General features: G+C 37.6%; 1 protein-coding gene across 1 annotated transcript; it reads left to right on the plus strand.

The window, feature by feature from the left end:
• The first annotated feature begins 5204 nt into the window (after window positions 1-5204).
• Window positions 5205-25938, plus strand: pkmb (pyruvate kinase M1/2b). The gene is made up of 11 exons (XM_067436930.1): window positions 5205-5260; window positions 8688-8866; window positions 8958-9049; window positions 14205-14336; window positions 14428-14614; window positions 14750-15020; window positions 16278-16428; window positions 16523-16675; window positions 19531-19697; window positions 23546-23727; window positions 25575-25938. The coding sequence occupies exons 2-11, from the start codon at window positions 8716-8718 to the stop codon at window positions 25679-25681; spliced, it is 1593 nt and encodes a 530-aa protein (XP_067293031.1). The 5' UTR covers window positions 5205-5260; window positions 8688-8715; the 3' UTR covers window positions 25682-25938.

Genomic DNA, 25938 nt, shown 5'->3' on the forward strand with positions numbered 1-25938 from the left:
CCGGTTATGGAAGCTCTGTTTATCATATTAGATACATTTAAGTGTGTTGAAAATGTTGTTATGACGTTACTCCGTGCGTTCACTTGTTCACTACTAAGAGTAAAGCGCTCCTGCCAAATAAAAGCCGAAACCGTGGGTAACGCAGATATGACGCGATTGACAGGCGACCCGCTCAAACGTCAAGCTGAAACGCCACTAGTGATTTTGACATCATGCAATGATGTCAGCAAATCACAGCAGTCTCACAGCAGACACACCCCTTTAAAAAGAGCATTCAACTCTAAGGGCTAAAACCAGGGTAAGAAAAAATGGCCTTTATTTCTAAATAATGACATATTTGATCATACTATTTTAAAAAATCATACTAACTTTATAAGCGCACCCCAGATATTTTATATTGTTATAGATAATATTTTGTAATATAACAATTTTTTATTCATACAGAGGGGGCATACTTTAAACGTACTGAAAGTAATTAGGAATCTTTGGGTAAACTTCGAGTATCATTTGAGTATCTCATTGCTGGGCCAAGTATCCTGGTTTTCGGTAATCAAAATAGAGAGAGAGAGAGAGAGAGAGAGAGAGAGAGAGAGAGAGAGAGAGAGAGAGAGAGAGAAATGGACCCATCCCTGAACCTCAATTAAAAGCAAATTGATCTAAAATTAGGACAAATCTTATCTCCCAAAATCTGGAGATGCAAAAGAACAAAGATGTGTAGAAACAGATTATAGAGAAAATAACTACAGGACAAACTGTCCCAAGAGCAGTGCTGACTGCTGCAGATGTAGACTGTAAGTATGGTATGCATTGAGTCCATGTTTAAATATAACCTCTGCATATAGAGACAGTATACACTTTCAAGTTCAAGATACACATCAAGCTAAATCCGTGGAGTAGCCTCATGATTTTTTTATTGTCCACCAGAGGGACTCATTTAGTACCTCTAATAAAAAAGGATAAAAGAAAAATCAGATACCACATTTTTATTTATTAATATTTCTAGAAAACTATTTATTTTCTGTATTGGCACATTAATATCCCTCACTTTCCAATGAATTTAATGCATTTGTTGAATTTTTTCATATGAATTTACCACAAATTGTTTAGGTCAAACCTTGGCTTACATTTAAAATTATTATTAAATGGTTATAAAATAGTATTGAAATACTACTACAACTACTAATAATAATAATAACAATTAACAATAATTTAATAATTAATTAAATAATTATTAATTGGATTAAATTTAAAGGCACAATATGTAATGTTTCAGCATTAAAAATATAAAAGATCACTATATCTATGTTATATATTTTTTAAAGTTGTGTGTTTACATTATCCCGACAGTTCCAATTAACTTCTAAATCCAGAGAAATTAATATTTTAATTCAAAGACACGGACCGTGTCTTTATTTCCGTTATGTCGCCAGTCTTTCACGTCATATCCACGTTTGCGTCTTGCTTCCTGCGGATCTCGGCGGAACCGCCAAACTCAAAGAGGAACACTGACAGTATAAGGGGAACCCCCGTATAAAAAAGTCTGTATGATAATGGATCATGACTACTCTTTGCCTGTACGTTTTGCCAGCTCAACAAAGCGCAAACGTACGGGTGAAAAAAATGACCCGAGAAGATTTTGGGACAGTAGAAGAAGCAAGAGACGTGTAAACCTTGGAGAAGCCTTTGAAAGATGGCGAAATCTTCGTGACAAGCTCGGACTGCAGAGAGATGCTGATCTCGCTTGCGTTTTAATAAACAGGTCATTTAAGTAACCATTCAGCTAACATAATAATCATATAATCATAACATGCTGTATGTTTGCATATTGCAAAGCGATCTTGACCACATTGAGACGCGTTTAGCTGAATACGTAACGTTATACATTTTGTATCGGCTTTTCAAACAGGCGGATTCTGTGTTTTTGGAGACTGAAAGAGCTATTTTTTTAAAAACTGATTCAAAAGTATATTTCTATCCGTATATTTGGTGACACGATGATGTCATGTGTAAAACGCAGATGGACTAGCTATTATTGGTTTTATATGTAGCTGGAGAAAGTAACGTTAGCTTCATAAGGTAATATGCCACTATCTTGGTCAATTAATATAAGGTGACCGTCACTTTTATCATATGTTAATACTAGCTACATATAATATTGATTTAATAATGATCTACTTATTCATATATCTCTGAGTTCCAAAATAAATGTTTATTAGAATGATTGATGAACGAGGGGAGCGACACAGCGCGTGTTCCAATAAACAACGTATTGCTGGTGCTGGTTCTCTCATTTACTGTTTTATGTTGGTAATGATAAACTAAATTGAAATTTATTTCCTTATTGAAGAGTTGATATACAGAATGTTCGACAATCGCGGATGCCATGTCAACATATCTATAATTTGAGTAACTCAAATTATGATGCGCGGTTAATATGTCAACATAGCCTACCAACTTATAGGTATGTTGGCATAACGACCGCCCGCACAACATTCTGTCTCACACATTAGCTAACGTTACTGATAAATTTGTTAAGTAACGGTAGCTTGCTGCTATTTCATTAGATTGACATTACATAACGTGAAAAGCCGTAACTAAACTTAACAATAATAGAGATGTAATATAACAATCAATTACCTTGTCAGTGAGCATGTTTTCTGCTGGAGATGCCAGATTCGCTGGTTGACAGTGGCAATAATGACAACAACTCCCATGAGCCCACGCACTTTCCCGACGTCATCAAAGTACGTCTGTTGTTATTATTTTGAATGAGTGACCCCTAGTGGCCAAAAGTTGCATACTGCACGTTTAAAGGTACACTATGTAACTTTTTTGGGGGAAAAAACTAAAATATTAAACAAACATAGACACACTTATAATAGGCTTATACTGACTCAGGGTAAGACAAAATCACATTTTGGAAGAAGGATTGATGATGTGTTGACTCATTATTTAAATATTGTCAATACTGAATAGAAAATGCTATGTAGTATAAATGTAAAAGATTAAAAATGTAAAAAATATACATCAATCAGTAATGTTCATGTTCTTAGCAAATATGCTTAGCCTAAATGTCTTATAATACAGTGCTCAATCACATTACAGTACACGGTGCTTGTGAAGTCGAAACTGCAAACCTGTAATTTAGACCAATGTGCAAACACGTATGTAAAGAAATCCCATAGGGGGGTGAGGACCCCCATAAGAAGAAACTTATTATCCCTCAGATATTTTTATTTTAGTGAAAGACAAAAACAAATCTGAATTTAACTTTAATCTAACTTAGAGAAATTAGGCTACATATTTTTTTCCATTTATCTTTTTACAGTAATTATCCACTCCATTTTGGGGCTTTTGCATTCCTTACCTACATAAATTGGAAACGTGCAATCATTTTTTATTGTTATTTAATTATATTTAAATATTTACCCCATATGTAGGGTAAAAGGCTCACCTTGCCATCCCAAACATTTATATGATTTTTTTAAACAAACAAACCTTTTTTATGATTTATTTTCACACAAAATCTCCCCACAAATCTCACACAAAAATTCGCAATGCTCCATCAATGTTCAGCAATCACACTATGTGAGCATACGTCTCAGTTACGTATGTAACCCTCGTTCCCTCATAACGTAGGTGACGTTCCTACGTTTGAACATTTTATAATTTTTGCAAAGTCCTCTTATGATTCATGCCATCAGAACTAAAATGTTGTGACCAAAAATTTAGAAAATAAGTCAAAATTAGCATGAATGACATTCTCTAAAGGTGCTGTATGTAAGTTTTTGACTGTACTAAAACATACAAATACCATAACATGTTTGCAGATATTTAGGAAACATGCTGAGTTCACATATCTCTGAATAACAAAGCTAGTTATTCTACTTTGAAATGTGCGTTTCATGTTGGAGTTTTGGTTTTAGTGAAACCGCACGTTGCCAGTTTAGCCATTCGCTAGCTGATTTTATTTTGTATTCCAGTTGTCTGATGTTAGCTTATGTCATACATATACTGTAAATAAGTATTTTACTGTAAGTATTCACATTCAGAATGTAGTATTACAATATCTCTCACATGCAACCTTCTGTGTTTGCAGCCTTTTTTAGGAGTGAATCAAAAAAGACAATGAACAAACATCCTGATAAGGCATAACAACATGAATTTGCGATAGTCGTTTCCTCCTTGTGATGTAAATCTGAGTGAAATGTATTTTCAAACGAGAAAAAATGTAGGGCAACTCTTGTCAACAGGGAATTGATTGGATAGTGGTGGTTTGCTATTGGTCAGTCTCATGTGAGTGACAGATTGCCCGCCCTCACACCAACAGATGATGCTGAAAAATTATTTCGATTAAAGATTATGAGGGCACACAAAAATGATGTGCATTGATACATCATTTATAATAAAATCAACTAAATAAGAAATGTCCATATTAGCAGGCATATTAGTTACACCTAATGTTAGACTGAAAGCTATGGATTTTTAAAGGTCACACGTAGGTGTTCCTATCCATCAACATGAAGGGTAAGTATGTGTAGTGAATTTTATGACAGAGTAATTATGACAATACAAACAATATTTGGAAATAATATATGCAGAAAACGTCAGATGATCTGACCTTTCCTGATCTGTGGAAATGGCATACGGAGTGGGCAACGAATCAAACGAGCAAGCCTTTCTATCATTGGCATCAAAATTTAAGCTGTAGGCATTGAGCTATTATTAGTACTCCAGATGCCAGTAATAGCTGGTATTTATGAAATGACATGAGTTGTAAGGGTGTTGGGGGGACAGTGTGGAAATAAAACAGGATCATATTATACCATACTTTAAACAGCAATAAAATCAAACTGGCATGCAAAACTTAAATCTTACAAGATGGGATTTTAAATCAAGGCTATAATGTGCTTTTTGTTCATTAAATCCCAAAATGAAAACATCACACTTACTCCTTCAGATGACGGTATCAAGTTCCTATTAACCTACAGATGGTGTCTGCTTAGCTACATTTGCTCAAGATGAAATGGTACCTAATATATAACACAAATATATAAATATGACAATATATCGTATTATTCATATTTTAAATTTAATTATATGCACTACTTATGAGATTGAAAATACCGAACTATAATATCCATCCGATCCTGTCGGAAGAACACAGCTGTGGGAAGTAGTTCCGGTCACTTCAGACAGGATAAGTTCAGGCAGTGGCGGTGAAAGAAGTCAGAAGTTCTGCAACCGTTCATCTTCTGAGGTAGGAGGCAAAACTCGAAAGATGTTTTAATCAGGGTAGATCAAACTTATTAAATGCTTATTGCGACCTGAAAGCATGCTTTAGGTCATGACGTTTTTACCTCTAAAATAAACGTTTATTTTAACCATTTCTTAAATATAGTTAGAAATAAAATTAAAATCACGAAATTAATAGTCGCATACTGGAGATAAAGTCATGGTTATTTATTATCAAATTATGCACTTAGACAATTGATTTATTAAATATTATAATCAAAACTATTCAGGTGTTTATTACTTTGACATGTCTTTTTACCATGAGTTCACTGTCTGCTGGAATGTGTGTGATGTGTGTAAGAGTGTTTGCAGTCATGCATTTAAACCCACTCTTCCTCTCTGGCTCAGGCAGAGCTGCCAGTGGCTCTCATTTACTCTTCATGTAACTTGTGGTTTAAACGAGAAACACATTAAACCAGTACAAGTAAAGTTGATTAGTGTTATTTTATTAGCATCTAACATCTTGCATTAGTTGTAAAACAGGGTTTGTGTTCTCCTGTATACTGGTTGACTGACCTTTTCTTCACCCTAACCTGCTACAGAAGTCATAAAACTAAATGTGAGCATCATTATGAATTTTAAGTAATTATTATTCTCTGAAAATCATAATAGTTCATCACGCTTGTGAGAAAGTGCCCTTAATTGTAATAATTGTGCACTTAAAATCTTAAAAATGTTTTAAAAAAAACGAATTGCTAAGCTAAATGAAATAACATTTTGATGTTGACTAACATACAGATATGTTCACGTGTAAAGGACTTGTATATAATTTTAACTGTGTTATTATAGTAACAAGTTCACATATTTTAAATTTATTTCAATTTCTAAATTGCAACTTTATTACAGATGTAATTACAATTTAAATACATTATGACATACACATTTAAATAGAAATTACATTAATAACTTGCATATAAAGATGTAATAAAGTCCTACTTGTGGGTCTAAAAAGCACTCTGAAGCTCAACTAATTGCTTTTAATATACACTCACCTAAAGGATTGTTAGGAACACCATACTAATACTGAGTTTGATCTCCTTTCGCCTTCAGAACTGCCTTAATTCTACGTGGCATTGATTCAACAAGGGGCTAAAAGCATTCTTTAGAAATGTTGGCCCATATTGATAGGATAGCATCTTGCAGTTGATGGAGATTTCTGGGATGCACATCCAGGGCACGAAGCTCCTGTTCCACCACATCCCAAAGATGCTCTATTGGGTTGAGATCTGGTGACTGTGTGGGCCATTTTAGTACAGTGAACTAATTGTCATGTTCAAGAAACCAATTTGAAATGATTCAAGCTTTGTGACATGGTGCATTATCCTGCTGGAAATAGCCATCAGAGGATGGGTACATGGTGGTCATAAAGGGATGGACATGGTCAGAAACAATGCTCAGGTAGGCTGTGGCATTTAAACCATGCCCAATTGGCACTAAGGGGCCTAAAGTGTGCCAAGAAAACACCCCCCACACCATTACACCACCACCACCAGCCTGCACAGTGGCATGATGGATCCATCTTCTCATTCTGTTTATGCCAAATTCTGACTCTACCATCTGAATGTCTCAACAGTAGGGCTGCACGTTTTCAAGTTTTTCATTAACCGTTAACCGAGGCCCTTAGCGGTTAATACTCGGTTAACCATAGTGTGCGTCAGGGTTATTTTTAGTTTATTAATTTGACGACCGCCATCTCCGTAGTGAACGCGCCTATAGAGAGAAATGCACATCATGGATTACATAAACAGAGAGTAGCCTATTTCTATTCGTTTTAAATTGTTAAAAGACATTTCAAGCTTTCTTAAGATATATTTCATGTCTGTGAGGCGTGCGCTGAGTTTCGTTAAATTAGGATGAGATGCGCGCTACAGTTCACAGAGCAATGCAAGTGGCCGCGAGGGCGCCTGCATGATTAGGGCATGCAGTAAAATATGCAGCCGAGAATGATTCACATTTCACACAGCGTTTGACTCGCGCGGCTGAGCCTCTCCCGGCAGAGTTCAAGCATCTGTGGACTCGTCCCTTCAGCTCTGGCCATCTTGCTTTCAGTCCGCGATTAGCTTTTTTGTTTTCTTCATTACAGTTAAAGTAGCCTCTGCTTTTCTCTAGTCATTCACAAGTTTCTCACTTCAAACTTTCTTTCTTCTGATCCGTTATGCACAGCGCGCGCGGCTCCCGCTCTGCTTCTGCCCTAATGCGACTTAGTCCAGTGCGACTTATGTTATTTTCCTCTTCGTGACGCATTTTTTGACTGATGCGACTCATACTCCGGAGCGACTTATAGCCTGAAAAATGCGGTAAGCACTGCATTGCAATACTTGCATTTTGCCCCGTCACTCTCATTTTTAAAGTGCTCCCACGCTTTCTTTGCCCGCTTTGCCCGTCATGACTTCTTCTTGTGGATATTACAAATGTCTGGGAGCGCTCTGGCGGTCTCTAGGAGTGCAAAAATATATTACAACTAAATTCAAAGCACGTCATTGACGCCACTTAACCGAGCAAAATGTTTCATTTGGTTACGCAATTTTTAACGGTTAATCGGTCAATCGGTTAACCATGGACACACCTACTCAACAGAAATGGAGACTCATCAGACCAGGCAACATTTTTCCAGTCTTCAACTGTCCAATTTTGGTGAGCTCGTGCAAATTGTAGCCTCTATTTCCTATTTGTAGTGAAGATGAGTGGTACCCGGTGGGGTCTTCTGCTGTTGTAGCCCATCTGCCTCAAGGTTATGCATGTTGTGGCTTCACAAATTGTAACAAGTTATTTCAGTCAAAGTTGCTCTTCTATCAGCTTAAATCAGTCGGCCCATTCTCCTCTGACCTCTAGCATCAACAAGGCATTTTCGCCCACAGGACTGCCGCATACTGGATCTTTTCCCCCTTTCACACCATTCTTTGGAAACCCTATGAATGGTTGTGCATGAAAATCCCAGTAACTGAGCAGATTGTGAAATACTCAGACTGGCCCGTCTGGCACCAACAACCATGCCACGCTCAAAATTGCTTAAATCACCTTTCTTTCCTATTCTGACATTCAGTTTGGAGTTCAGGAGATTGTCTTGACCAGGACCACACCCTTATATGCATTGAAGCAACTGCCATGTGACTGGTTGATTAGATAATTTCATTAATTAGAAATTGAACAGGTGTTCCTAATAATCCTTTAATTGTAATAAGTGCTTACAAGTATGTTAAAGTGTACTTCTTTTTCACAAGGGCAGTCTTGTTTGAAATTGTGGAGGAAAATTGTTGCAGCTTAGACATCTTGTCCATTTGTGTTCCAAAGATAATAGATAGTCAGAGGGGTCTCGAGGATAATGAAAAGCTCAAAATAATCAGTATCCTCACATGCGCAACCTAAACTTGCTTTGTCTATGTTTCTTCCAGGACTTTTCTAGCAGTTGCAGCTCCAGCCATGTCTCAGACGAAGACCACGGGCTCTGCCTTCATTCAGCAGCAGCAGATGCATGCAGCTATGGCAGAAACCTTCCTGGAGCATCTGTGTCTGCTGGACATCGACTCTGAACCTACAGTCTCTCGCAACACAGGCATCGTCTGCACCATCGGTTAGTGGACCACTGTAAGAAGTTTTTATTTCGAACTGTCCCTCAACAAGTTGAGGAAAAGTGTCCAATGTTTCGTTTTGTCTTAATTCAGGGCCTGCTTCCCGATCTGTGGAGACACTGAGGGAGATGATCAAGACCGGAATGAACATTGCACGTATGAACTTCTCCCACGGAACTCATGAGGTACATGATCTCACCTTATTTCGATATGCTCACGGCTAAGATATTTTTCATTCTTCGCTTTTGTAAGTTTGTAATATCTTAGTGGTGGCATTCTGTTAAAGAGGTCCTGTTATGCTTTTTCCCTTTTTCAACTTTAGTTTATAAAGCTTAAAGTCCACTGCAAGGGGAATATATTTAAGAATGGTTTACATTTATTTTAAATACTGTTACTGAACATTAAAACTCCAACGTTTATCTGTGATTTCAGATAAATCTGTGATTTCAGATGATCTGTGAATCAACATTTTATGAAGAAATAGTGTTTACTGTAGCTTTTGTAAGGCTGTTCACTGCCCCTCTCAACTTAACCATAGTTTTGTGATGAATTACTTTTTGTATTACCATAGTTTTTCAACAAGTATCGTGATTAAATGGTGTATTACATTGTATCTAAAATGTGTAAGAAAATTACGGGAAAAAAACATAAACTGAAACATCCTGTGAAATCTGTGCTGTGCTTGAAATCCGTTCTGCACAACCCTCTTGTCAGGGTCTGAATCAGGCTTGAATTGGTTTAAAAATGGACACTATCCTTATATTTTCTTCTGAGTAGAGCTTGTTGTTATGGTAAGGGGCATGACATTCACAACACACTGGGCCAGCTGGCCAATCACAGTACATTTCATATTTCAGAAGGAGGGGCTTTATCGAAACAGGAAATAGACAACGCGTTCTGGCCAGACTGTATAGAGAGATGCTGTAATAATTTAAAATATGTCAAAATAATGTGTTTTTTGAAAAATCAAGCATTAAAGCATATTCTACTACACCTCAAAAACAAAATCTAGACTTTGTAAAAGGGAATAATAAAACCCCTTTAAGGCCAATTCCCATTGCAGTGACAGATGCCAAACAATGTGGACAATCACCTGATTACAGTACGTCCCTACGCGTACATTCCATAACACGACGAATTCAGATTCCCTGTGATCAGTCGTCAAAAACAAGTGCCAACCAATGACCATCTTTTGTGTATCGGTTAAGGTGACCAGATTTCTGAAATGGAAACCGGGTACATTTCCTATTTGAGTGGTCAAAATATCACTAAAATATCATTTGTTATTATCTTTTAATTTAAAAAACAGGGACAATAGATTTTGTATTGTTTTTTTGTTTGTTGTTGTTGTGGGCTCCCTATATATTATTATTAACATTAATATTATTAAGATCTAGTTTAATTATTGGGATTTTTGGTCTGGATTTAATACAATTCAATGCAAAAAACGAACAAAAACACAACAAAAATGAAACCAGTTATTAGTAGCCTAACCATTGTAAATAACAAGCAGTTCAAAACGATATAATAACATGACTTAACAAAAATACATTACAAAATAAAACAACATAAATATAATAAATAAAACTAACAAATATTTTAACATTTTATAGTTGTATTTAATATTTCAATGTTAATTTTTTTCATTAAAATGTTTTGTTACAATAGTGCTTGAAAAAAACTTACTATCCTTAATTGGTCTTGTTATTTTGCCTTTTAGGCTTATTTTAAGCAGAAAGTATGTGTATTCTGCGCATGTATTTGTTGCAAGTGTTTTTCATAGTTAGTGTGTGGTAATCACTGCTTTGTGACTGTGAAACCTTTGGGAAAAAACAATCCTGCACCCTGTTAAGGCTCTGTTATAAAGAATTTAACAAGAATAGTTAGTATATTACTACCTTTGGTTGGGCGCATTTTGAAATATATCTGCGGGTTGTTGTTTGAAAGAGCTGTAAAATGGGGACATTGCTGGAGACAGCTCCGGTTGGGAACAGAACACTAAAAAACAGGACTTTAGGATAACAAACTAAATTGTTAGAAAACAACAGTTAAGAAAGCATCTGATCATAGCGATTTGCACATTTTTGCACCATCACTGCATTTTGGCTATTTATATAACGCTTCATACAGTAGATTTCTTTAAAGCGAGCAGCTTTACAGTATTAAACATGAAAAAAGTCATGTCACTTTCAAGTAAAATTACAACTTCAGTTTCTACTATAAAACAGCTCTTCAGAGAGTCCATGCATTTGACTTTGATGGGTTGAACAGACAAAACAAACAGAGAAGATTTCCACATCAAAGAAGGTGGAGCCTCAGAGCTACACCTACTTATTACATCATGGCAATAGACCAATGATAGATGCTCATCAGAGTGAACCGACTTTTCTGGAAAGTTGGCTTTGGCAAGCTGTTTGTAATTTCTAAAACAAACTTCCAATGGACGGTTTAGCCTGATTTTGTTCGAAATTACGTCACACCAGATCATGTTAATTTCTGCTGAAATGATCTACAAATGTATTGTTATATCATCAAGCTGTCTGTAAATCTTGTAATAAGATATCTTCAAAAGTTTCGCATAGATCGTCCATCATTGTAGCATTTCCCTTGTGCCTCTTCAAATGTCAGAAGTTGTAAGCTGATCTTGTTAGCCACTCTGATCTGTCTGGTCAATACATTGAGTAAAGTTATCTTGGGCTCAAGACAGAGCACGAGTTTAGACTGCTCTGACCTCTCCCTTTTAAAAGTCATGGCTTTTTACCTTTTTCTACATGGCACCTTTACTATATATTACTACATCAGGCATGATATCATCAAGTTATGCAGTAGATATTTCCAGCTCAGGGCTTCAGAAGGTCAAAAGCTCATGTTCCTTTTTATAATGTTACTTCTAGTGTATGACAGGTAAGTATGAGCACTCCCAAGTATTGAGGTCCAGTGAATGGTCCAATGTATTCAATTTTATTTAATCTTTATTCTGACAACTGAATATGCTAGAGTTTGTTTTTGGATGAGTGAGCAGGATTTTTCTTGAAACCCTCCCAAACAATTTGTGGTAATGTAGGTGCTGTTTGATATCTTATTTTGTGGCTTTCTGTTTTCTGCAATTCTCCAGCTGTGATCCTTAGAGAGTCTCTGAGCACTCAAACTATCCTATCTTCACGCATCAAGACAATATAGACACGTGTCCTCTTCTATGCAGAGACCGTCCTTGCTCCATTCCCGCGGCTCTTGCCCCACTCTGCTTGCCACAGTAACATTCCGTGTTGGAACTTTTTAATTATTGCCCTGATGTTAGAATAGTGATTTAGCTGTTTTCTTACAGTAACTTTCTATTTTGAGAAGTTAAACAATCTTTTGTATTTTCAGGGTAATTTCATGTTCCTAGTCACCCTGGTTTGCTACAAGTAACTATGAATGGGAATATACTATATATATATATATATATAAAATATTTTACTCATAAGAATTTCTAGGGGTACCGATAATTGTTGCCATTGTTTACAAGGGAAAAATATTGATTACATAATTAAATGTTTCCCCTTTTTCAAGTTTTCTAATGAAATTATACTTTACAGCCTTCTTCGATCATATTTAATTAATATAAATGCTAATGCTAATACTTACATTAATATTAGTTTTAATATTTGTTAATACCAATATCAAATATTTAACCTGAGATCACTGTCAATTATTTTAAATTCATAAACAAAATGACACTGTCCTTGTATTATTGAACTCTGTATTGTATTTGCTACTCATTGAAATAAGAACTTCTATAACTGAATTATTTATATAATTGTACAGTTTGTAAAATGTAAAATATATTTATATACCCCGATCATGCATAACATTATGAGTGGTAAAAGTGAATAACACATTATCTCTCCATCACTGGACCTGCTAGTGGGTGGGATATATTAGGCAGCAAGTGAACATTTTGTCCTTGAAGTTTATATGTCAGAAGCAGGAAAAATGGGCAAGCGTAAGGATTTGATGGAGTTTGATAAGGGCCAAATTGTGATGGCTAGATCACTGGGTCAGAGGATCTTCAAAACTGCAGCTCTTGTTGGGTGTTCCTGGTCTGCAGTGGTCAGTATCTATCAAAAGGGGTCCAAGGAAGGAACAGTAGTGAAGCGGCGACCATGTGGTCATGGGCGGCCAAGGCTCATTGATGCACGTAGAGCATTGATTCGCTCCGAAGGCTGGCCTGCGTGGTCCGATCAAACAGACAAGCTACTGCAGCTCAAATTCCTCAAGAAGTTAATGCTGGTTCTGATAGAAAGGTGTCAGAATACACAGTGCATCGCAGTTTATTGCGTATAGGGCTTGCATAGCCTTTCATGTAAACAGTGTTTCCTGGTGGCTGTGGCCTCTTTCAGCAGGATTATACTCTTGCCACAAAGCAAAAATGGTTCAGGAATGGTTCGAGGAGCACAACAACGATTTTGAGGTGTTGACTTGGCCTTCAAATTCCAACTCAATCCAATCGAGCATCTGAACCAACAAGTCAGATCCACGGAGGCCCTACCTTGCAACTTACAAGACTTAAAGGATCTACTGCTAACATCTTATTGCCAGATACCACAGCACACCTTCAGGGGTCTAGTGAAGTCCATGCCTCGATGGGTTAGAGCTGTTTTGGCTGCAAAAGAGTACCAACACAATATTAGGAATAATGTTATGCCTGATCGGTTTGTAATATCATATATGTAATAATCTGTATTGTATTTGTTATTCTTTGAAATAAGTTATTCTTATAGCATTTTTGCAGTTAGCCATTTTTTATATGTTTACATTTACACATTCTGTGTTAAGAGAGATGACAACCAAATTGACTGAACTATCAGTAAAGCTGTCAGACCAGTCATAAACTTAGTTCAGAAGCAGTCAAATGTTTCTGTGGGCCACTGGAAACATAACCTGTCTCTCCCTGATTCTATATATACTTCTCTGTCTCTGCTTAAAGCCTGCGATTGGACAGACAGGACAGAGACTATCATGACGACTGAGCTGTAGACTTTACAGCAAAGACATGTTCACTTAACTCTTTTTCTGTTCTCATGCTGTCAATCGATAAAACTTGATCTTCCTTTTGAGAGCAAGAAAAAAAATACACTACAGTATATATATCTTTCCATCTGGGTGGCATTATGAAGTTGTGTTGGTTTGAGAATGAAGATATATACCGTTTTAACTTACTAGCATTGGCCACAATTGTGTTCTATTTCATACTGAATTTTACATTTAAATGACCTTTCTTATGCTCACTTAAAGTTATTATTTAAAACCATTGACACTTAATTTTATAGTACATAACCTTTTTTTTTCTTCGTGCAGTACCATGCTGAAACCATCAAGAATGTCCGTGAAGCCACTGAGAGTTTTGGAGCTGGCAGCATTGAGTACAGACCTGTGGCCATTGCCCTGGATACCAAAGGCCCTGAGATCAGGACTGGACTTATTAAGGGTGTAAGTAGTGACAAATTTTCTGATGACCTTTACAACATTAGAGGCTATATAGATCTATAGGTCTAAACTCTCATGTATGTGGTTTCTTCAGAGTGGCACTGAGGAGGTCAAGCTTGTCAAAGGTAACATGATCAAGCTCACTCTGGATGATAAGTTCAAGGACAACTGCGACGAGAAAACCCTGTGGTTAGACTATAAAAATATCACAAAGGTGGTGCAGCAGGACAGCCATATTTTCGTAGATGATGGTCTTATTTCACTCAAGGTTAAGGAAATTGGTGAGTTCCAAGTCGAAGTTGATTTCAAGTTCTATTAATCTCTTCCCTCGTAACCACATAAAATATTCAGCCATTTAACACATAATAAAAGTAATACATCATGGCAGGATGTGTTAACATTGTTGAATGTTCCAGGTTCTGATTTCCTGAACTGTGAGATTGAGAACGGAGGCATTTTGGGCAGCAAGAAAGGAGTGAACCTTCCCGGGGCCAATGTTGACCTGCCCGCAGTGTCTGAGAAGGACATTCAGGACCTTCAGTTTGGTGTGGAGCAAGGAGTCGACATGGTTTTTGCTTCCTTCATCCGCAAGGCTGCTGACGTTCAAGCTGTCAGGAAAGTACTCGGGGAGAAAGGCAAGGACATCAGGATCATCAGCAAGCTGGAGAACCATGAGGGTGTACGCAAGTAAGTAAGAATTTAAAGAAATATTAAATAATAAAAATAAATAAAATAAATGTATGTATATATATATATATATATATATATATATATATATATATATATATATATATATATATATATATATATATATATATATATATATATACATAAATTGTTATCAGTTTGCACTGCATAAGTTATGAATTATATATAGATTCATCCTTATTAAAGGTATTGAAGTTATTTAGTCAAGAGCAGAGCATATTTAGTGAGCAATTACTTTTGTTCTTTACATTGTCATTATAAGTGGTTACTGTCACTTTAAAAATCTTCCGCTGTCGCACATGATGAAGTCGCAGTTACAAAACGTACAAATCGTGTGACTGTCCCCCACTTGCTCGTCTTCAGAAAAATTACATTCGCTATCCCATTGATCACGATATTTACATGAGGGTTTGGGTTTTTTGGCAGGAGTGCCTTCCGTCTTACGTCCATCATCCGTCTGTTTTTTTTTGTTTTTTTCCCGTGTTGTCACCATAGACTGTAAAAGGTTGTCACTCGTCATCTGACCTCACACACTAACCTTGCGTCAACGGCCACCTACAGTACTGTAGGCTACTGCAGATGGCAGTTATCGCGAGGCTAGTTACAGAGCTCAGATTGGAAATGTTTTTATGTTTTTCCTCCGGTATTTTTTTTTTTTAATAACGCAGGTTAAAATATGGAATATTTACAGGAAAATACTAATACGGGAAGACGGCGGGAAAGTATGGTAAAAAATGGGCCTTTCCCGGCAGAAACGGGATACTTGACAGGTATGACTTACCCAAATTTCGTTCAACACCCGTAAGACCTCCGACCTATCGGAACAAAAATGAGGATATTTTTTTTGAAATCCGATGGCTCAGACAGACCTCCATTGACACCAATGTCATTTCCTCTCTCAAGACCCATAAAAGGCACTAAAGATGTCGTTACAAAGCCCATCTCACTACAGTGGCTCTACAATCATTTTATGAAGTGGTAAGAATAGTTTTTGTGCACAAAAACGAAATAACGACATATAGTGATGGGCCAATTTCAAAACAAAGATTTGAACGGTTATGAATCAGCGTATTGATTCATGATTTAAATTGCGTGTCAAACTGCTAAAATCATGTGACCTTGGCGACCTATATCACAATACGATACAACCACCATTTCAGTACAACCACCCACACAACGTTACAGTGAGTTTGTTGCTCTGATTATCTCTTTATTTATATTTCTTTATTTGTGTAGGTTTGAAGAGATCCTGGAGGCTAGCGATGGTATCATGGTCGCCCGAGGAGATCTGGGTATTGAGATCCCTACTGAGAAGGTGTTCCTGGCTCAGAAGATGATGATTGGTCGTTGCAACAGGATTGGCAAACCAATCATCTGCGCCACACAGGTTAGAACTCATACCTTGCAGAAGCAAGCGAGATAAATCAGGTAATCTTGCACAAATTGATTATTCATCCACCAGTTGTCTCTTTGACTGACAGATGCTGGAGAGCATGATAAAGAAGCCCCGCCCCACCCGTGCCGAGAGCAACGACGTGGCCAATGCCGTGCTCGACGGTGCCGACTGTATCATGCTGAGTGGAGAGACCGCAAAGGGAGAATATCCAATAGAGTCTGTGCGCACTCAACACCAGGTACGATCAAGAGCACCACCTTCTGTAATTTTTTTATAATATACTGCACGTTTTAGCTTGCTAAGCAGAACATTCATGCAATTTTACCCCAAATCTCTGAACTCTAGGAGCACAGCTAGCAAATTGAATTATCTCTTTATTTATATTTCTTTATTTGTGTAGGTTTGATGAGATCCTAGATCCCCTTAAACTTTTAGCACATTTTTACAGTTACAGCTTTCAAGGTTAACTAATCGTGAGAAGTGTTGATTATAGCATTACATTAAGATCTAAAATATGATATGTATATTGTTGCATGAAAGGTTACAGTGATAAGCATTGTAGTTGATTACAGACATGTTGAGTGCATGACGAATGCTTACATCATAACTAACAGTGCAAACACAATGTAAATAAGAGATTTTTTGATTATTACAGGAGTTTTGGCAAGCGTCAAAAATTGACAGCTCCAGCGATTGTCAACAGAGTGTTCTATGATCACTTTCTACAAAGACAAAGAAAACCTGACCGTACATGAATTAAATACGTACATTTCAGAAATCACTAGTCACAGATCAGGTATTAGAATGATCAGTTACTTACATGTTGTGGCATTACTGTCAAGTCCAAATTGTAATAAAATGTGTTTGCAATGCCTGCGCCAAAATTACAACCAAAGAATCCACATTGAAATGTACCGAATACAAACAAATAATAATGCTCAACTAAGACATTCAAATTGTTGAAAATAAATAACCACATTCTTAGCATTAAATGTTCTGCATTTATTTATATAGCGCTTTCAACAGACCTATGGCCATCCAAAGCACTTTACATATTGCCTAACATTCACCCATCATACACCGACGGTGATGTCAGCCATGTAAGCCACCATCCAGCTTATCGGATCCTTAGGATCCTTTGGAAGGTAATATTGTTTTTATTCCAGTGATGCTGTTTCTCTCTTCTCTACTCGTCATCTCACTAACATGCCAGTGGCCGGGGCCAAAGGTTCAATGATGAAGTAGGCGTTGATCTTCTTCTGCAGAGGCGGTCTTTATGTTTAATAGATAGGCACATTCCACAATGAGTCATTTTCTGGGTTTAGTTACAATAAAAGCTGTTTTTGGACCAACAAGGAAGTTAAATTCGGTTTTAGTTAAATTCTTATAGTATGATGACCACTTGAATGTCAAAAACTCAAGGATTTCAATTTGATTTCTCAGTTATGAACCCTTTAATCTCATATGCATATATTTATTCCTACCACCAAAATTGAAATCAATTCAAACTTATATTTTTGTTTAATATCTTTCTTTTTTGTATTTTGCCCATTTACAAAATTATGTTATAATGTTTTAAAGGTGTCATGAACTGTTTTTTAAAAAAAAATGTATACTGTTGTCTGAGGTCAACTAATGCTGTTGGTGTGGTTTTTACATTCAAAAACATAACTAATATGTAGGCTATTTTCTACACTGGTTTTGAGGCTGTCTTCTGAAGGCTGGGTTTGGTGGGCATGCAGCACTGGAGACTTGGAAGTAAACGCCCACGGCTAGGATTGGAGAAGATTTGTATATTTAATGAGCTTCAGCTTCGCTGTCAGTTCACGAGGGAGAGGAGAGATTAAGGGAGAAGCGGCAACCAGAATGATTATCTCGATCACAGGGCTCGTAAACGTCTTTATCAAACAAACACAGTGATTTATTTCTCATTGACCCATGATTGATTGGACTATTATTTTAAATATTACACATAGCCCGCAAGATCGGACGATATAAGCGTGAACTGCGCACACACACATACACGTTCGCTGCGCGCTGCCCTTCAGATGTCAACGAGAGAGAGACTGAGAGAGAATAGCAGAACAAGAACGGAATACTAAAAGATTCATCGGCCTGCGGGGCTTTGCGAGCCTTGGCTTATACGTGCCTGAGTCCAGCGTGCAAAATGCATGCTCTGTTAGACACGTACAGATAAGCAAAGCGATATATAGCAATGCAGTACTATTACATATAAAAACACGTTTTACTCACATGTGTGTTGCACCATTCCTGTCGGATCCAAATCCAGTATCGACTGGAGATTTGTTTACGAACGATCCTACAGTGAACTGAAGAGAACATGTCTTCCTCACGTGAGCTGGAACTTCATTAAAAAATAAAGTTCAACCACACATTCCTAATATTAGGATCTGAAGGAAGCTTATGCAGCGAGTGTGTTCTTCCACAACCAGGAATAGCGCAATATCGTAATCTTCCTCGGCATGTTTATTGTTTTTGACCAGCTAGCACGAGCCCTCCATGAGTCGGTGTGCGGGGCTACTGGATTAGACGCGCTGTATAGGCGGTGTTTCGTCGCACACTGACGTCAGTATAAAGCACAGGACCATTTGCTAAGCCTGATGTCTATAAAAGCTTTTCTTTGACTGACAAGAAAGTTTTCAGCTCTGAAACTTAGAGGATATTCTTATATCACCATGACCTTTTATATATCAAAAGTTTAAGGGAAAGCTGATTCCTCAATTCATCCCCCCTTTAAAATCTGAATGTGAAATCTGTGTGTAAAAAATCTTTCATCTTTCATGCACTTGAAATTCCCAATCACTTGGATTGTCGATTTTCAAAATCCTTTTCAAATGACTGTTAAAATATATTTATGTATTTTAAATACATTTATGTATTTCAATTTTCAAAATCTTCTAAAACTTTTTGAACATGAATTTGAAATCTGCAGTCAAATCTCTCCACTCAAAATTCCTGAGTGAGTGGATTCCAGTTAAAATGACTACCATATTCAAATGTCTTTATTTTGTACATTTTAAAAATGTATGAATTAATTATCCTCATTTGTGTCCATTTTTTGTGTTGCGATAGATTGCCCGTGAAGCAGAGGCCGCTATGTTCCACAGGCAGTTGTTTGAAGAGCTTCGTCGTACATCCCATCTGACCCGTGACCCCACTGAGTCTGTGGCCATTGGTGCAGTGGAAGCCTCCTTCAAGTGCTGTGCCAGCGCCATCATCGTCCTCACCAAGACTGGCAGGTCAGAGACACCCTAAATAACCCTAAAGTCTTACAGTGGCATTTACACACACATGTGTTTCTACTATTAGGTACAGTGACCTACACTCATTGTTGTGCACATGGACTGAAGAATGTAAAACTTGAATGCAAATGCTTTGTAGGATGCACCTCATCTTATGCCATTTTAAAAGAGATATCGCTTCCTCTAAACAGGCATAACTTATTACTCATAACTTATTTTTATAAATTGTGTAGAGTTAGTTAGCTACATTACAAAGTCTCTTTATAATTCTCATACATTATGCGATTTGCCCTGTGGCTGATCGAAATGCATCTCATTGCACTGAGCGAGACAGTCTGACCTTTGCAGGCCTGAACCTTGACATTTCATAGGCTAATTTAAACTCCTTATTCACTTGTCGCACAGTAGGTTGCAGGGAGGCAAAAGTGCACACTCGCTGGGGCTTTTATACAGGAGTACGTGTTTCAGACTGACTCCAAACAGAGGATACAGTTTCAAACAAGCATATCTATTTATTGCATGGCTATCTGGAATACTTGATTCTGACTGGTCAGTTGCATCATTCTGTTGTCCAGTATGTTGTTTAACAGTTGCTAAACCGAATAACATTCGAATAACAACAATAATTTCAACTTAAAGTAAATTATTTGGCAGGAAACCAATTAAGTGGACTAATGCATAGCCAATGATTAGCGTAAAATAAAACCTTATAAGATGATACAAAAGCTTCGAATCATCTCCAGTGAGCATCCTTGTGGAATATGAGGGTATGGATGAGAGCCCTGTCTATACATTAGACTTAGACTTAGACTTAGAAAACTTTAATGTCCTCAGAGAGGCAATTTGTTATGCAGTACAGACATATTAACACAATCCACAATACAAACGTTATCCACATGCACAATATAATAAATTAAAAAAAAAAATAATAATAATAATAATAATAAAAAAAAAAAATAATAAATAAAAAAATAAAATAAAAAAATAAAAAAACTTTCACATATGTTCTCCAGTCAAACTCCTCCCCCATACCTTATTCGATTGTGTTATTGCCATTGGAATGAATGAGTTTTTAGCTCGGTTTGTTCTAACCTTAGGATATCTATATCTACGACCAGAAGGGAGAGGCTTGAACTCCACTGAAAGTGGATGGGTGGTATCCATGCAAACCTTGTCTGCCTTCTGTGCCAATCTCATCAGATATAGTTGGTACAGATCTACCTGTTGTGTACCAATAATTTTCCCACAGGCTTTAACAATCTTCCCCAATTTGTTCCTATGGGTGATTTTTGAATGTCCATACCAGCATACAATACAATAAGAGAGAATACTTTCAATAAAAGACTTATAAAAAAGAGACAGCATTTTGTTATCAACATTAAAATAATTAAGTTTCCTAAGAAAATATAAACGTTGTTGACCCTTTTTAAAAACGGCATCCGCACACTGATCCCAGGTTAATTTATGGTCAATGATAAGACCGAGATATTTATACTCCGTCACCATCTCTATCTCCTCTCCTTTAATCAGTGTTGGAGTAGGTGAGGGAGCCCCATGTCTAAAATCAAAGACCAACTCTTTAGTCTTGGACGCATTCAAATACAAATTGGAGATTTTACACCAGTCAACAAATTCATGCAACACCGGACCGTGTTCAGATTCACCTTGCTCCAATAAACTAATCACAGCAGTATCATCTGCAAATTTGATTATATAATGTCCAGGGTAACTACTACGACAACAGTCAGTGTACAATATATATAATAGTGGTGACAAGACACTACCCTGTGGTGTCCCAACTGAACTGAAGCGGACCCCAGATAATGTGTTCCCCACCCTTACTCTTTGTGGCCGGCCACTCAGGAAGTCCAAGATCCATTTAATTAGTGTTGACTTTATTTGGAAATTGTCTCTCAGTCTGTTCGCTAAAATTTGTGGGTGGATTGTATTGAATGCTGATGAAAAGTCTGCAAATAAAATACGAGCATGTGTTTTACAACCCTCCAGATGTGTATACAAATAATTTAAGAGCACTACAATGGCATCGTCCGTCCCCCTCCCAAATCTGTAAGCAAATTGTAGAGGGTCGAGAGCATGTCTACAGGAATTCATGATGTATGTTTTAATGATCCGCTCAAGTGATTTAACTAAAATAGAGGTGAGGGCAATGGGCCTGTAATCCTTGGATGAGGATTGATGGGAGACTTTTGGAAGGGGATACACAACTGCTGTTTTCCAAAGTAATGGAACAACCTGGGTGTCTATTGAACGTTGGAAGAGGGAACAGAAAATTCCACTTAATTGAACAGCACAGTACTTCAACACTCTGCCTCCAATGTTATCCGGTCCCGGGCTTTTCCGTACGTTAGTCCTCTCAAACACACGCTGGACCATCTCCTTTTTGATAATCAAAGTGCTCTCCATCCCATCATCGTCCATCACAATCTGTTGCCTGGCAGAGATATTTTCATTTCCATTTATTTCAAAGCGGGTAAAATGTTCATTTAAGTTGTTGGCCAAAACAAGGGATGATGGGTCATCTATATAATCAATTTTTTTCCCTGTCTTAAAGGGAGCGTTGGCCATCAACTTTATACCAGTCCATGCAGCCTTTGAATTTCCCGCAGCCAGGGTACTCTGCATCTTATCCTTGTACTGACACCTGGCCTTGTAGATCTCCTTGTTAACCTTCCTTTGTATATCTTTTCTGTTCTGTAAGCTTCCTGAATTGAAAACTCTCTTTTTCTCATTTAATATGTCCTTTAGTTCTTTCGTCACCCACGGTTTATTATTTGGGTACACCTTGATGATCTTAGTTGGAATGACCGCACTCACACAAAAGTCTATATAGCCCGAGATAGCTTCTGTCTGTTCGTGCAAGTCAGTTGTGTGCCGGGTCTACATATAATGTTTTGAGGATTTGGAGGAAGTTATTCCACTAAGTCTCCTGTCGCTGCTGGTCCTGCCAAGTCTCCTGCTTCTCCGTTGGTTCCTTTGGCACCACCTTGGATGGATCCCCTGGCTCTGCTTCGGGCCTCCAAGCCTGTTGCTCCACCTCGGCCTGTTGACCAGTCAGCTTCAACTTGGATCCCTCCTCATCCCTCCAGCACCACATTGGTCATTCGTCACTCTGCCTACACCACAGACTTCCAGGCGTTCAGGTGCACCTCGTCCCTCCACCCCTTCAGCTCTGTCGGGCTCCACCTCAGCCCTCCAACACCTTGGCTCCACCTTGGCAGCTCATTGCTGTGGCCTCAGCTTGGCGTCAAGGACCTACAGTATCACCCGGCCTTTTTTGTCTCCTTGGCTCCGGTTGGCTTGTTTGCGTGTATGTGGTTGTGTATTGTTTCCTGTTCCACCAGTTGCTGACATATACAAGTATATGTTTTACATTTTAAATGATTGAAATACATGCATCTTATGTCCTCATCTTATTACCTAATAAGAACAATAAAACATGTTCTATTAGCAAATTTTGAATTGGTGAGCCTCTGCCCATCTTGACTTCTGAGAGACAGAAGCTCTGAGAGGCTCTTTTTATACCCAATAATGTTGCCAATTGACCTTATAAGTTGCAAATTGGTTCTCCAGCTGTGCCTAATATGTACATTTCACTTTTCCGGCATTTTATTGCTACCTGTCCCAATTTTTTGGGAATGTGTAGCTCTCATGAAATCAAAAATGAGCCAATATTTGGCCTGACATTTCAAAATGTCTTACTTTCAACATTTGATGTTATCTATATTCTAATTATTATTATTAAGAATAAATGTTTTATGAATATTTCTTTAAAACTCCTGTCTTAATATTTTGTGTTAAACGTCGACCCGTCTATGTCTCCTCAGGTCTGCCCAGCTGCTTTCCAGATACAGACCACGTGCTCCTATCATTGCTGTGACCCGTAACGGCCAGACATCTCGGCAGCTGCACCTGTATCGCAGCATCATCCCCATCCTCTACACCAAGCCTGCTAATGATGTATGGGCTGAGGATGTAGATCTACGTGTCAGCTTCGCCCTGGAGATCGGTAATGAGACATCTAGAGAAATCTAGTACTTCATTGTGTGACACTAACAGATGTACATTGAGTTAGTCTTTACTCACTTACCTTTACAGGGATGCTGGTGGCAGCTAGAGTAAATCACTTGATCGCTTTGCTTAGACATTAAGTGTCTATAAGTTGCCAAGAGAATGTATATATATATACACAAAACGTTACATGCAAAAGTCTTAGGCATGCTCGTATGTTCGCCCCAAAGAAATGGTATTAACCTAGTCATTTATATCTTTTGCTTTAGTGTTTAAGTAGGAAAATCAGTTTACATTTCCAAACATTAAATCGATAGTGCACCCAAAAATGAAAATTTGATGTTTATCTGCTTACCCCCACAGCATCCAAGATGTAGGTGTGTTTGTTTCTTCAGTAGAATACACATTAACTCCAGCCGTTGCTCATATAATGTATGTCAATGGTTTTTATGAGAGCCAATATATAAAAAACACATAGACATACGAATCCATAATAATCCCTACAGCTCGTGATGAAAAAAATACCGTAAATACTGTTGGGTTTCTCGCATTAACCAATTGTTTCGTGTCTTAAAGGTGCCTTAGAATGAAAAATTGAATTAAACTTGCCATAGGGAAATAATAAGAGTTAAATACATGGACACCACATACTGTGAGTCTGTCACGTACAATCTGGCATCCATATGCACATGAGCTCTTTCTCACGCACGGATGATCTGAAAACACCAATAAACAAGTAGGCTGCATTGTATCAATCTCCATTTGAGATGTTCTGCTTAGTGTCATTCAGTCGGTCAGTGTTCTTTCAGGACGGTCAGGACTCACGAGCTGCTTCACTGAACAACTGAACAGCTGTGCTGTGAGCTGCTGAAATAAGCCAATCAGAGCAGAGCTCAACATTAATATTCATGACTCTTCCAAATAAGGCAAAACAGAGCGTTACATCCTAGGGACAATTTATAGGGCTGTTAACGGACCTGTAAAACTGTATCTGGACAATTTTTGCCCTTAAATAAGCCACAAACCCTCTATGTAGATATCAGAGAACAATTAAACATATTGTTTCAACTAATTCTAGGGCACCTTTAAGACACGAAACGATTGGTTAATGCGAGAAACCCAACAGTATTTACGGTATTTTTTTTTTTACCTCATAGACGAATCTCATCCAGTGTTCCCAATGCCATTACTTCCGCCGGAGAAGGTAAAAATAACGCAATCATAGATATGTGTACATAGTTTCCTTATTTGACCAATTTGCACAGGCACTAATGAGGAATCTTTATATATATATATATATATATATATATATATATATATATATATATATGATCCCGCCGGGTTTTTGACCTTTTTTAGCGGAAGTAATGGCGTTGAGAATATTAGATGAGATTCATCTGATATGAGGTACAAAACCAAAACAAACAGCAATGGTTGGAGTTATAAACCTTCATTTGTGTTCTACTGAAGAAACAAACACACCGACATCTTGGATGCCCTGGAGGGTAAGCAGATAAACATCAAATTTTAATTTTTGAGTGAACCATCCCTTTAATTTGCCATTAATTGTGATAATCCAGTGAGATCCAGTATGCACAAGGAGTCTGATTTGGTAAATAGAAATTCATTGATCAATAAAATCTATGTATGACATTATTTTTGAAAGCATTCTCACAAGTGCCTAAAACTTTTCCCAGGTTTGTAAGTCTATTTCTTCAAGCATCTTGAGACGTTTCCGCGATTAGATGTGATCAACAGTGTTTGATATTCATATATCAGACACTAAAACCATTTACCTTTGTACTTGTAGGCCTACTTGTTTACACCCTCCATTTTGATTTTCAGGCAAGGCCCGGAAGTACTTCAAGTCTGGCGACGTTATCATCGTTGTCACAGGCTGGCGCCCAGGATCTGGCTACACCAACACCATGCGCATTGTTGTGGTGCCTTGAGCGCAAGCTCGTGAACTGTAAACCCCATATATTTTCACACGCAAACAGCTGTTCATCCTCCAAACAAGATATTTAAGTACTAAAAATAGACTGTTGACATGCTTTAAATTCCCATCAAACTCATGTGATGTCGAGGAGATCCTTTTAATCCTTTTTCATCCCACTGTGAAATTATTTTCACCAGTACTGTACTGTATGTGTTTACAGTGACCATTTCAATTATCATGAATGTATTAATATATTGTGGAATTCCATAA

The sequence above is a fragment of the Pseudorasbora parva genome, chromosome 25 (assembly GCF_024679245.1).
Source record: "Pseudorasbora parva isolate DD20220531a chromosome 25, ASM2467924v1, whole genome shotgun sequence".
Lineage (NCBI taxonomy): Eukaryota > Metazoa > Chordata > Actinopteri > Cypriniformes > Gobionidae > Pseudorasbora > Pseudorasbora parva.

Bases quoted from the DNA above. Each gene is read 5' to 3' on its own strand.
- pkmb (XM_067436930.1), top strand. From the start codon at position 8,716: ATGTCTCAGACGAAGACCACGGGCTCTGCCTTCATTCAGCAGCAGCAG. The intron at 14,615-14,749 runs GTGAGTTCCAAG...TGAATGTTCCAG, and splicing joins ACTCAAGGTTAAGGAAATTG to GTTCTGATTTCCTGAACTGT. The intron at 16,429-16,522 runs GTTAGAACTCAT...TTTGACTGACAG, and splicing joins CAATCATCTGCGCCACACAG to ATGCTGGAGAGCATGATAAA.